We start from the raw sequence: 14,702 nt of genomic DNA, 5'->3' as shown, positions 1-14,702 counted from the left end.
CAAAAAACTTTCTGTCCGGAAGTAGGTAAAAAAAAATAGTTAAAAAAAAGAGCCGTTCTTGTTTGTTAAAAATAGTAATAGTATTTTTAGTTCGTAAACGTGACGAAAATAATATTTATAATGAGTCGACAATGGAATCAGTCAAAATATTAACACGGAAAATAACTCATTCAATAAATGGCGGGGCCTCACGGATATACGTCGTGACTTGATATAAAAAAAAAGTAATAATTAGGTCTTTGATTGAATTACCATAAAACTACCTCATTAAGCTATTTATCCGAGAATCCGACATCAATATTATTTGTATCACTTGTATATATATTTACGCCTTAAACATGCTAGAAAAAATGGTTATAGATATAATTTCTTGCAGACTTTGTTCTGATAACGTTCAAAGTGATATTCAATACATAATCACACAAAAATATGGTCAATGTAATAAATATGTGCATTTTATCAAATTCGCTAAATGAAACTACCAAATTTGAACTCTTTGCGCTAATGCTAAGGATTACATTTCCTTGCGGCGCGCGGGGACAGTTTCAATGCGGGCGGTGGCGGGAGTTCGTGCCAAGGACGCGTGGATAGTATGTAGGTAAGTATGTACTTACCTACAAGTTGCTACAAGTGACAGGCCAATTCGAACGTGCGCGGGCGTCTCGCTCGCACCAAATATTTGTGCGGCCAAGTCTGAGCAAAATGAACGCGCGCGTGAATGATAGCTGATTAAAAATAACTGATATCATATCCAATATTATTGGTTGATGTTCAAATTATATTCGTAATTATATACGTCAATTATGACCCACTACAAAAATAAAAATTGCGCATGACTATCTATCGTTCTTATTTAATTTCAGAATGGCATAGTGTGGAGTGGCATTATAAAAGGAATACTTATTATCGTAGTCATTTGACAGTTTTGGTGACACTTTCACATTCTGTCACAGCGAAGTGTGTAGGCCCACTCTTTAATTTGATATTAACGTCTATCCAACAACTTTGTCAGTAGAAAAAGGCGCGAAATTCAAATTTTCTATGAGACAATAACCCTTCGCGCCTAAGCGTCTGTAGACTTTTTTTTTCAACAAACGTATTATATTGACTATTTCGTGCTCTTTCAATGCATAGTTTACGTTCCATAATAAGTATAACATAGTAAGTTCCATAATAAGTATAACATAGTATAATAAGAGTCGACGTGAAATATATGTTTACACTTTTGCACCTTACTCCTTTGCAATAAGGCGAAAAGTACGGCTTTAAAATGACAGCGTTTTACACAAAAATAAAACGCTAATTAAATAACTTACCATATTCGGAACCTAAGAATAAATAATATTGAGAGTGGCAACAGTGTCGTAGGGGGCTATTCATAAATAAAAGTCATTTCAAATTTGGGGGTGGGGGGGGGGTCTGGACATCGGATGATGGTAGCATGACGCAGGTGGAAACGGTGTCATTCGAAGCATGATTTTTTGATGATTTTATGGGGGGGGGGGGGGACACAAATCGTCAAAAATAGATGACGTCATGTATGGACAGCCCCTAGGTCGTATTGTCTTTTTCTAGCATATACCTCCCTCTCTACCCCACACTCCTACCACACAGGCAGGTTGCTTTGTCAGTTATACAAGACAAATTTTCAAGTCATTGTCTCAATATTATACATATTTGCACCATGCAGGATTAAAAATTTAGGTTCCGAATAGAGATGCACCGGATATTCGGTTACTATCCGGTATCCTATCTCGCCCTTATTTTAATATCCGGACGGATACCGGATACTAAAATAAGGGTACTAAATAACTATGCTTGATATCGGAATATAATCGTACTCGATTATTATTTTAAAACAATTTAAACGTTCCATTCACTAGCTCGCGCACTAATTTTGTACCTAGTGATAGACCTATATACCGCGCGAAAGTTCATTACGAAACAGGCCAAAACTTCCACAATGCGCACCTGAAAAACCTGAATATTTCCGCCGGCCGAATATTCGGCGGCTGAATACTGAATATTCGGCCTATGGTCAGGCCGTACCTCCCGTATCCTGTATGCGGCCAAACAACTATCCGTTGCATCTGTAGTTCCGAATATGATAAGTTATTTAATTAGCGTTTTATTTTTGTGTAAATGCTGTCATTAAACAGCTGTACCGATATTCGGAACCTAAGAATAATATTGAAACATGTTTGTTATCGCCTGGTGGTGGGAAGACGCCAAACCAATGTGATTATACATATCCTATGATATACTTATTATGTGTATGTAATATAATTATATTATGAGTGTTTAATTAATAATGTAGTACGTACACCCTTTATTGTAACACCTGTGAGGAGAGAGATATTTAGTAAAGTATACAATTTGATAGGTACATTTTGTAAAATTAACATTTATTGTATTTATTTATTAATTCAAATAACAAATTGCACCTTACAGCTAATGCCAAAGCAGCACAATTTGGAACACATTAACAACATAAAGCATTTTTAACATTATTTATAACAATACAATATACAGCTAAGACACATGTATTCATTTTGGTATGCTACTCTTAGGCATCTCTCTTTCTAATATCCTCTTGCACTTTCACATCACTATTCCGGATCGTTTTTATTTGCTAGATAATTTAACGGACAACTATAGTACGTTGTAAAACCGCTAAAAGATGGACGAGTGAGTTTGAGGGCCGACACGTTGGTGGAGGCCCTCGAATAATACGACTCCATCTTTAGCGTTTCCGGCCGAGGCATTACATAGTGCTTTTCACGACTACTGCGAGGAAATAAGGAAACATTTGGATAACTATAAGTACTAGCCCGCGATTTCTCTGGTAGCAAATTACTAGCCACTGCCTGTGCTGTCTCTTGAATTTCGGTAGGCGTCAGCGTAAGAATATCATTTTCTTCACTAGAAGAACTCATTTTTATAGCGAGCGTAGATACGTGTTTCTTATATTTTATAGTACTATCCAATTCAGTGAGAATTTTCCGATCCCGCTTTTTTTCTTTTTTATCACATTTAAGAGGCGTTTTTATGTTGTTTGCTTCAAACGGACTCTAAACTTAGAAGCGTTTTTGCTAAAAAAAACCACAAACAGCTACAAAAGTAAAAAACGCCTTAAGCGTGAATCGAATGAACTGACTGAATGAATGAATAGTTTGACATTTCGTTTTTTTTTAAACAAGAAATTGGTCCTATAAATAACCTATTTTTATTTTTGAAGGAAAAAGTTGCGCCAAAAAAGACCTTTTATTGATTTTTATGTTTTAAATTATACTCATTGCTGTAGCGAACTGTCACCAATGACAGATGATGATAATAATGAAACATTGTACACTCGCGTGCAAAAGTATTGCATCACTTTGCATTTTTTCGTCCGCATCCAATATATTTGTAAACTGGTTAATTTCTCTAAATTATTTTAATGTAATCATGTTCCTTGAAGTTTTAGCTTTACGAAAAGTAAAAAAACATGGAAATCGGCCCAGTATTTTTCAAATTATCGGCATTTTCCCGATTTGTGAGCGGTTTCACGTTATCACGCACACGAGTTGCTTTACCCTTGACCCTTATAAAACGGGGGTAGAGAAGGGGTTGTTATCAGTCACTTATCAGAAGTCGATCGTTACATATCTCCGCGTATTTTCCCGTGAAAAAGACCTGGAAAAATGGAAACCACTGAAGCTGAAGTCCGCCAAATCATCCAGCCCCTGCAAGCGGGGCGTAGCCAACGTTCAGTAGCTGCCGAGCTGAATTTAAGCCAATCTGCAGTTTGCAGAGTTTACCAGAGGTTTCAGGGGACTGGATCCTTTACTTCAAGACCAAGAAGCGGCCGCAGAGAGTGTACATCAGAGAGGGACGACCGCTTCTTTGTCACAACATCTCTCCGAGATCGACACCAGACCAGCATTGCCATCCAGCAGCGTGAGGTACGAGGAGTGGCTGCCAGTGAGTAGACAATAAGAAGAAGACTTAAGAAAGCGAACTTGACACCCAGGAGGCGCGCAGCGGTGCCCAGATTGCTGGCGCGACACCGTACAGCCTAAAGAGAGTTTACTGAAAATCACAAGGACTGGACCATTGAGCAATGAACCCCAGTTCTCTTCTTGAAAGAGTGTAGAATGTGTTTGAATGGATGTGACCGAAAAGGAAGAGTCTACAGAAGGCCAGAAGAACAGTTCGCTCAATGTTTCTTCTCCGAAAGGGTCGCCTATGGCGGTGGATCCGTAATGTTCTGGGGCGGCATTTCCTACGACGGGCGGACAGAACTGGTTTTCGTGCCTGGCGGGGGCCGTGACAGTGGATTGACCGCTGCCAAGTACATCACTGATATCCTGGAGGAACATGTTGTTCCTTATGCCGGTATTTTTGATGAGGGGTTCATCCTAATGCAGGATAATGTCCCGTGTCATACCGCTAGGGCCACCGCAGCCTACCTTCTCGAAGTGGGCATCGACACAATGGACTGGCCAGCGATGAGCCCGGACCTTAACCCCATTGAACACGTGTGGGACTACCTAAAAAGGAGGGTTCGAAAGCGGAATCCTGCCCTGGTCAATGTTGAGGAGTTGAAGGGAGCCTTGCTGGAGGAGTGGGACGCTATTCCTCATGATCACATTAGAAAATTAATTACGTCTATGAAAAACCACTTGGTTTGTGAAAGGAGGCCTGTAGGTGGCAATACCAAGTATTAATTTAATAATAATAAACGATATTGTATTAAAAAAATGACTTTTATTCTCAAGTTTCCGGATTTATTTTTGGAGCATTATGCGACTACTTTCAGTTTTATGATTTTTTATAGTCTTCAGATTCGAAATTTCATTGAATTTACCATTTTTCTAATGCGTTACATTATAAGCTTTCAGTTGATACCAAAATTTTCAGAATCGGGTATAGAATTACAAAGATATTGGGTGCGGACGAAAAAATGCAAAGTGATGCAATACTTTTGCACGCGAGTGTAGTAGTGGTGGTTCAAGTGCTACAGCTATTGCCTACTTTCCAGCTTGGTTTTAGACCATCTATTGCCACATTTCCGAACAGTGGCGTGAAAAATTTAATTATTTATTTCACACCAGCTCGGAAAGGCTTACTTTGCACTTCAAAGACTGAGAGCAAAGTTTCATTTTATTCACAAGTGAGGCAAAGGAATCAAATGCAAATTTTGAGTTGTTTTCTTATGTTTGCTGGTAGAATTGACTTTTAAATCATAAATATTTAATAAAATTCATTTGTATTTGATTTTGTATGATATTTTTACATTTAATATTTGCTTCGGGTTGGTGTGGTGAAACATTTTGTGTTTCACTTGGGGCAAATTTTGTTTAACCCTCGTGCTTTGAAACCCTCGCAACGCTCAAGATTCCATGTTTCGAATGTTTTACTTGCTCAAGTATCAATATTAGCACGAGCGGTTAAACAACAACTTTGCCCCCTTGTAAAATAAATAACTATTTCAATATAGTCAGCTAAACTGAGGTACAAATTCAAAAACTCACCAGCAGTTTAGCTTCACGACCTTCCAGATGGAAAAACAGCATGCCAATGACTTGAAAATTTGCCTTGTATAACTGACAAAGCAACCTGCCTGTGTGGTGGGAGTGTAGGAGCGAGGGACGTATATGCTAGAAAAGGGCAATACGACCTACGATAGTGTTGCCACTCTCAATTAGAAATGCAATGGATAGTTGTTTGGTCGGATACCGGATATTCGGCCCGACCGTCGGCCAAATATTCGGTATCCGACCGCCGAATCTTCGGCCGGCGGAACAATAAAAAAAATAAAAAAATCATTTATTTCAGACCTTGGTTCATACACTTACACCAAAAAACTAATTAACTACAAACTAAATTTAACAATACCTACATTTCGGTTTTTAGGTGCGCATTGTGCAGGTTTTAACCTGTTTCGTGGTGAACATTGGCGCGGACTCATTTCTATGTTCGAAATGAGTAGGTACCTACGCGTGCAAGTGAGTGGATGTTTAAATTGTTTTGAAATAATAAACGAGTAATGTACAATATGACCGTGACTGTTTCTTAAATCCAATTTGTTTACTCTGAAATCAAGCAAAGTTACTATCCGGTATCCGGCCGGGTATATTATTCTGAGGTTCCAAATATCGGTACAGTTGTTTAATTGTTGCTTAATTTGGAGATTGACCCCAATTTCATTTCTGATCAAATCGGTCGATTTGATCATCCCGTCTGGACTTCACTTAACAGCCGTAACACATTACCGCGCCGTTCAGGGTCACGGTGCGCCAAACCATAGCCTGATGTCATGTAGGTATGTATAATGTACTTAGTCCAAAATTATGTTATTTACTAATTATGTTATTTACTAATTATGTTATTTATATGCATTAAACGTTAAATCTGAACCAATTCGATTACTATTCTATAGTGAAACACATTCAGCTTGACTAGAAAAAGCGCGGCAAATTTAAAACATGTATAGCGTTAGGTTTCAATAGCGCTCAGAGACCTGACTTTTATCTCGATATCGTAATTTTCTAGCGACAAATCCATTATCTATACAAAACTGTCGCAAAAATGTTATCGCTTGTATATCGTGGTACAGGATAGGATGGAGCCATATACTTTACTACTTGCTTGCAAGTATCGTAATTAAACAGTGCTAAGTAGTTAAATACGCGCAATGTATTTTTATGTCATAAATAATGTATTTATTTAATGTTAATTTAGTATTAATTATAGTATGTATATTGTTTTATCCACAAATATGAATAATTGTAGTTAATTTACCAATAAAACATAATTTATACGGCCACAAATAAAATATTAAATGCTTCTAAAGTCTGTTTGGTTATTTCTACATGGAAACGAAGTCATTTCAAATTATAAAAACATTAACTGAACACCTTATTGCCGCCTGCAGTCACCGCTCGCCGCTCAGCTATCCGCTGTCGTTAATACCACGGCCTTACGTTTTATGACACTGAGTCGCGTCAGGGGAGCGACACGGTTCGGTGCGCTTGCGTTCAGTCGAGTTTTGGAATATTACTGCAAATTTTTGTTGTTTGTTAATTTGTTGGTTATTGTTGTTTGTTAATTTGTTGGGTGTGGTGTCGACTTTTATTGCCCTAGTCGCCAAATGATGTTACTAGTGAAATTTTAACCGACACCACACGGTAAAAATAAGTTTAACAATAATTACTTAATTAAAAATCGAATAAAAACGGTATTTCTAATGCATAACTTATATTTTTTGCTATTCAATTAAAGAGTACTAACAAAATCCTAACTCAATTAATTAGTGCAAATATTTTAAGGTTTGCGATTCCTGCTCGGCCTTGCGTCGCAAGGTGCCCGGTACCACTGTATTGCAGCATTAACTAGAAATGCTTACTTTGGGGAACATTAGCAACTGTCGTTTTTGATAATTACATTTTAGTGGTGAGGGGTGGTACTTAAATGACCGCTATTGAAACCTAAAGTTTAAACTTATAGGCGCGAAGATTTGATTTCCCTAAGAAAATTTTAATTTCACGTCTTTTTCTGCTATCAAATTGGGTGTGTGTCAGTATAATAGCCCTATATAATTGGCCTATTATTGTATTAAATTTAACGTGCACGCAAAGACGGAAAGCCTGCAATTACGTAAAATTTACTTTCTTATTTACAGCACTCTTGCCCAGATTAAAGCTGATAATTAGTTCGAATCTAGTCTCCCATATTTTTTACGTTCACTGGTACATATGTTTTGACCGAGTAAATATTAAATATACTAAATACTTTTTTAAATATTCGCGCTCGGGGCGATGGAAGTTTCATCGTTCCGTCGCCCCGCTCCATGCAACGACCAATCGCGTTAGCTCGCTGGCTCGTGCGCGGCAACTTTAAAGCAACTTTAACGTTTTTGATGGTTTTTTGTGTTACGAATCATATTTCAAGCCGATTTTTACAGTATTCGATGAAGGAGAACTCATAATAAAAATCCCATATGATATTGATCTATTACCATTTTTAACCAGGCAATTAATGCACAACCCCATAAAACCTCCCATACGGTATTATTTAGTGTACGATTAAATTGCAACGCTTGTACTTATTGTAATTTGGAAATAATGAGAGAAAAAATAGCCTATTACCATTTTTGAGGACGGAAATATACTGAATTTAATAATAACCGTAGGTTACTTACTTTAAATGTAGGATACAGAATTATTTTTTGTGTGATTCATGCTTAATGTCATAAAGCAAATATTTCTCTATGAGTATAAATTTAAAAAATGTTATTAATATTTTTTACAAACTTTCTGTGATTTTTTATATTTTTACATTTTTTTTTAAATACCTAAATGTAATATATTTATTTGGATTATGTGTCGACGTAATCACTAGATTTATTATCTGTCCCATACACCGAAAATTTCAGCTATTACTAATTATTTCCATTCCGCCATACTAGCCGAGCGTACCTTTCTTGGCCTAAGTGGGTAGTGACCCTGCCTGCGAAGCCGATGGTCTTGGGTTCGAATCCCGCTAAGGGCATTTATTTGTGTGAAGAACACAGATATTTGTTTCTGAGTCATGGTTGTTTTCTATGTATAAGTATGTTTATATCGTCGCCTAGTACCCATAGCTAGCTATGGGTATGGGTATAAGCTATGCTTAGTTTGGGGCTAGGTCAATCTGTGTAAAATGTCCCTAATATATTTATATTTAACTAACTTTCATTTTCTGTCAAAATTGTAAAGAGAAACAAAATACTCATGTTCCATAAAATTATCCTCTATGGAACCACTGCTGATAATTTGGTATCAGATTGTTCTTGAATATATTTTTTTGTCGGATAGGTATCTAATAACATGCTCCTATGACTCAAAAAGCGTCATAGTTATCTTGTGCATTACATTTATAAGAATAATTGGCCACATTAAAAGCCTTTACACTGCTTTGAATATTATACAGCTAAAAAGCAATGTAACCAGCCTCTATAAGAACAAAACATTTTAAACCCTTATTGTAGCCATATTAATTGGATTTATTAACGTGTACAAGGCCAAATTATAAGAATAAAAGTAATATTAGCCAAATCTTCTTATAATGAGCCTCTATAACAACAAAATATATTGCACCCTTATTGTAGCCATATTAATTGGATATATTAACGTGTACATGGCCAAATTATAAGAATAAAGGTAATATTAGCCAAATCTTCTTATAATGAGCCCCTATAAGAACAAAATATTTTGCACCCTTATTGTAGCCATATTAATTGGATATATTAACGTGTACATGGCCAAATTATAAGAATAAAGGTAATGTTAGCCAAATCTTCTTATAATGAGCCGTTAAAAGGTACCTTGACATAATTAATGCTATTTTAAAATAACTATGAGTGTTTAGCCCTTATTAGATATAGATTTCATTTTATAAGGATATTTTGTTTGTTGGGGTACTACCATATTTCGCCCAGTGAACTAAAATTGCCAATTGCGATTATTTAATTTGAAATTAGTAACGTACCTATTCAGTTCTTTTTTGTTTTGTTCAATAACTGCATGAGTTTTTTATATTCCACAGGCTAGGCTACAAATGCCCCGTAGGCTTCAACGCGGCAGAATACTACGTCTCTCTACTCGGCATCCAACTTGACAAGGAGTTCGAAAGCCGAGACCGCATTCGGAAAATTTGTGATGAATACCAGAGGTCGGACATCGCGGCAGAGATTGACGCGAAAGTCGGAGATGTGACTGACGAGCTAGATTATTTTAATGGGACTTTAGATGGAAAAGTAAGTGTAAAATATTTCTTATTTCTTTCAAAAAGTAGATAAAGCCAATCAAGTTTGATTTTGTAAATTGGCATAGCATCACCGGAAAAATAGATCAGTGACTAGACTGATAAGACATTCAAATCACAGGCTAAATTATAAGTACAATCATTAACAAATTTTTGTTTTTGTTTTCAGAATGAATATTTCGACAGATACGTCACTCTGTAAGTATTAATTATCTCTTCAAGTGCTATTAAATATTACCCTATATTTTCGTGTTAGGTACTTTTTATTCATTTGTCATCTTTTGTTTCAGAGTCAAAGTTAATTATTTCGTTCAATTCTACTGGCTGATGTGGAGGAACATTCAAACAATAAAGCACAACAGTTCAATATGGATAGCAGAATTCGTACTACTCTTGGTAAATAAATACTGCTATCATTTTCAACCCGCAGATTTTTCAACTTTTAGATATTAGCAATAAAACACGATTGACATGAGCTTGTAGGAAAAATAGAGAGGAGTAATAATAATAGAGCTCTCTAGGCTGGTGATATGCCTGGGGACCGAAGTTCACTGAGAGTTAGTCAGAAGTTGTACTTATAGTAACTGACATTTGGAACTCCGTAAGCGCGATGTAGGTTTCTAACTAATTGCGTTCAAGGTAGCTAATGCCATCTGTTATAACATTCTGGCACGACGTCGACAGTGACAGAGGAGACGCAACAAGCTACAAACATGAGCCGCAGACAAAATTGCTGGAAAATATATAACATCTCTTCTTGAGGCCTATTTTGTTCAATGATTTGTCTTCCACAGTTCGTCGGCCTAATTATATCCATCCCTTACATGGGCCACTTCGAGGAGCTGGATCAGCGCGACATCCAGAACGTAGAGGGGCTGCTGTACCTCACCATCACGGAGACCATCTTCCTCTTCATCTACGCCGTCTTCATCACGTTCCCAAGTGAAGTGCCGATCTTGCTGAGAGAAACTGCGAGTGGACTGTACTCTCCGACACCTTATTATCTTTCGAAGATGATATTTTGGGTCAGTTTTGTTGGTTTTGATCAAGTGTTCATCACCTGCTTTAGTAAAGACAGCCAACTACAAGTGCAACTACAGTCAGGATATTTTCTTAATGCAACATGTTAATAAAGGAATTTTAGGTATTGTGAAAGATATAAGAAGGCCAAAGATTTGTACGATGCCCAGAAGTTTCATTCCTTTTTAGGGGGCTTTTAATATTGCTAATATTTTCCTAACTTTACATATGATTGAAAGTTTAGCTACTGATATGAACAATGAGCAAATCATTAAGAAAAACCGCATCCTTAAACTTCGCGACTTAAATGATGCAATTTATGAAATCGTTGGATAAATCAATAGAAGCCTTGTTGGGATATCATCACCAATTTTAACTGCCTCCATTATAAAACAATTACTGGCTTATCAACGTTTGAAAATATGAATGAATTTGGTATGTTATGAATCATTTGTTGCAACATAATGATTATTGTATGTCTAATGATATGTCGTAATGGCGCTTACTATACAACTAGGAATGTGTTTGCAACTTTCCATACAGGATTTCATAGACATTAAAAAGTCTGTAATAGGGCGGCATTCAGATTTTTTTAAATCTCAACTTGATTAGTTATTGATATGATACGACCTAGACACGACTCGCATTACATCTTGCGCGCAGTGGTAAACAAGTCAAATTGAATTATTCGAGTTCGTAATATAGGCCTCACGTATAAGTCCGTAATGTGCGGGCTTATTTAAATTACATAATATGTGCAATCGCCTAGCGTGGTACGGGCATGTGATGCGGAGGGATGAAAGTCATGTGGCAAGAAAGTATTACGAACGAATGTGGAGGGAAGTACGAGGAAAGGAAAACCGAGGAAAAGGTGGATGGACTGTGTGAGAGATGATATGAAACGAACGCAAGTGAATGATGAAATGACGGGCGACAGAGAGGTGTGGAAGAGAAAGACATGCTGCGCCGACCCCAAGTGAATGGGACAAGGGCAAGAGAATGATGAATGATGTGCTTTATTTCAGATCCCCCGCGCTGTGATTGAGCCAACGCTCTTTGCGTCGCTGGTGTTCGGCGTTGCCGGCCTGCATGGCGGGTTTATGGGCTGGCTGGGCTTCTGTTTCGTGTGTGTTCTCTGTGCCAACTACGCCAACGCTTACGGTTAGTACATTTAGTACTATATATACGTATATTTTATTAGTATTTTTATACCCATATAACCTTTTTGGTTGCCGTTACTTAAAGTGTCGACAAATTTTGCATTGACACTCAAATGAGCTACTGCAGTACATCCTGGAAACATATTTTTGTCCAGCATTGAATAAATTGTGGAATATGTTGAATGCTGGTAACAAAAGATGACCATTTACTAATTTGTCATTTTAAGGGTTTTAATATTAATGTTTACCGAGAAGCTTTTGTTAAGTTTCTACGGCCTGTTTAATTTAGTCTATAGCAGCCGATTTAAAATATTGGATGATAGGACCAAAGAGATTGCCCATAGGCTTTACATGTGTATATCAGGAATAGTGGATAAATGAACCACTGCGACCAACCAACACTAGTAGTCTAGGACATACATCTTCTAGACAGCTTTACTATACTTACACCAATATCTGTTTTCCAGGTTCCTTCCTCTCAGCCGTATTTGACAAGATGGAGACCGCAGCTTTAGTCGCCGTGCCCTTCGATTTAATCGGCACCATGTTCTCCGGCATCTACCTCAACCTCGGCAGCGCCTCCCCCTACTTCTCCTGGCTCCGATTCGTCTCCGGTTTCTACTACGGCGTCGAATCCATCTCCATCCTCCAATGGGACTCTATAGAATCCATTACCTGTGTCAACATCCCCGGTATACCTTGCATTAAGACTGGCCCGGAGGTCTTGGATAGGTTCGGATTTGAAGAGGCCAACTTTTGGAGGAACTGCGTATGTTTGTGTCTGATGTATTGTATAGCTCATTTTATAGCTTATCTTATGGTAATTAAGAGGAGTAGGGGGACACCTGTGTACTAATTTAAGTATTAATAGAATTTTTGAATGTTTTCTCATAAAGTTGATGTCTCTAGAAAACGTCGTAATAGCCATTTTGGCGAGATATTATTTTCTATAGATCTGAAGGGATAGTCAAGGCTATATATCTAATTTCGGCCTAAAATAACTTTAGCGACATTCGCTAAGAGATACTTCTAGTAAAACAGAAATGGGTTTTTGTAATAAAAGGTTGAGTGTGGTAAGAGAAACATTTTATTTATTACATTTTTGTTTTATTACCAACATTAACCTTAAGATTAAGATACGATATAAAACGCAAGGATAATAGTTTAGTGCCTATAAAGGCTATAAATGAAGAACCTCCATTTATTTTGTTTAAGACTAATTTAATTTAGGTATATTACCGTTAGGTACGCACGCTTTCCTCATCATCTGACGGTTCATAAGTTTGATGTGTTTAGTACAAATAATATATTTTTAATAGCTTTAGCTTGTAGCTAGGTAATTCATATTTTATTGTTCTATATCAATGAAACATTTACGATATTAAGTACGAGAAAGTAATAATAAATAGTTATTTGTTTTACAAGGGGGCAAAGTTGTTGTTTAACCGCTCGTGCTAATATTGATACCCGAGCAAGCGAAAGATTCCAAAATTGGACCACGAGCGTAGTGAGTGGTTCGAAAAATGGAATCTTGAGCGTTGCGAGGGTCTCAAAGCACGAGGGTTAAACAAAATTTGCCCCCGAGTGAAACACAACATTTTTACCACACCAACCCGAAGCAAATATTAAATGTAAAATATCAAACAAAATCCAACCAAATCAAATCCAAATTAATGTTATTAAATATTTATCATCCAAAATCATCATTTAAAAGACAATTCTACCAGCAAACATAAGAAAACAACTCAAAATTTGCATTTGATTACTTTGGGTGTGGTGTGGTGAAAATGTTATTTAATGATACCATGGTCCATGACTATTTTTTGTATACCTTTTATATTACGATAATTATAGTATTTGATTGAATGTTTTAAGCACAACTATATAATATTAATGTTTAGAACAATTTATTTATTACCTAACTTTGTTATTGAACTACATTATGGTGTAAAAATATGTCTTATGGATAATATTATAAATGTCTTATAACAAGTAATCGTTGTCCCTGCCTCATGCATAGTATTTATAGTCATGTCTAAAGAAAAATAGTATTTTTAAGATAATACTTAAATGTAAATGAGAAATTGATAAAACAGTGCCAAATAAGATTGGATATTTAAAATAATAAGTAGGTACCATTTATAAATACATATCTACATAAATAATTATTATTTTTTATGCCGTTGAGATATATCTGATAGTAAGGCAACCTACTCAAATTTTTAAGAATAAAAATTTGTTGATTTAAACTAACACGATTTTCACTCATGATTTTTAAAACTGAGTTGGGACTGAAAATCTTAATTTGTTTGCCTGTGACCACAGAGGTTATAATTTAGCGTCACGTTCGAAACGTCAGGCCAAGTAACAAAAGTAAGTGTACCGATTCATTAATAATGAAATTCAGAGATAAGTGGAGATAAATTTAAATCTACACCCATTAAAATATCTTACCGTTTCTTATGCATCCGCGGCGTCAAGCATAGATAGGAAACATTTAATTGAATGGTGATTATCGCTGATCATTAATTTACCGCTTTTAACCCGTCAAACGACCACCATACAACTCTCAGTTCTGCTACCAAACTTTCCTGGATTCTCTCTTATCATTTAAGTTCATCATAAATTATTATTAGGTATGTACAATTTTGACATTTAAAATCGCAAGTGTATCATTGTAATGAACTTAAATTGAAAAACTTTTGAAAATATAAAGTGTTAATTAAATGATTC

General features: G+C 36.4%; 1 protein-coding gene across 1 annotated transcript in view; it reads left to right on the top strand.

The window, feature by feature from the left end:
• The window catches only part of LOC134790098 (protein scarlet-like), a 29,655-nt gene extending 16,476 nt beyond the window's left edge, over window positions 1-13,179 (top strand). Inside the window, exons 6-11 of the mRNA XM_063760876.1 lie at window positions 9,571-9,781; window positions 9,959-9,987; window positions 10,080-10,185; window positions 10,584-10,814; window positions 11,835-11,970; window positions 12,437-13,179. Of these exons, the coding sequence (XP_063616946.1) occupies window positions 9,571-9,781; window positions 9,959-9,987; window positions 10,080-10,185; window positions 10,584-10,814; window positions 11,835-11,970; window positions 12,437-12,825 (1,102 nt within the window). The 3' untranslated portion in view covers window positions 12,826-13,179. The remainder of the gene's footprint in view (window positions 1-9,570; window positions 9,782-9,958; window positions 9,988-10,079; window positions 10,186-10,583; window positions 10,815-11,834; window positions 11,971-12,436) is intronic.
• Window positions 13,180-14,702: the final 1,523 nt, after the last annotated feature.

This window comes from Cydia splendana, chromosome 4 (assembly GCF_910591565.1).
Source record: "Cydia splendana chromosome 4, ilCydSple1.2, whole genome shotgun sequence".
NCBI lineage: Eukaryota > Metazoa > Arthropoda > Insecta > Lepidoptera > Tortricidae > Cydia > Cydia splendana.
The sequence above is the reverse complement of the archived record's forward strand: the minus strand, read 5'-3'. Positions and strand labels throughout refer to the sequence as shown.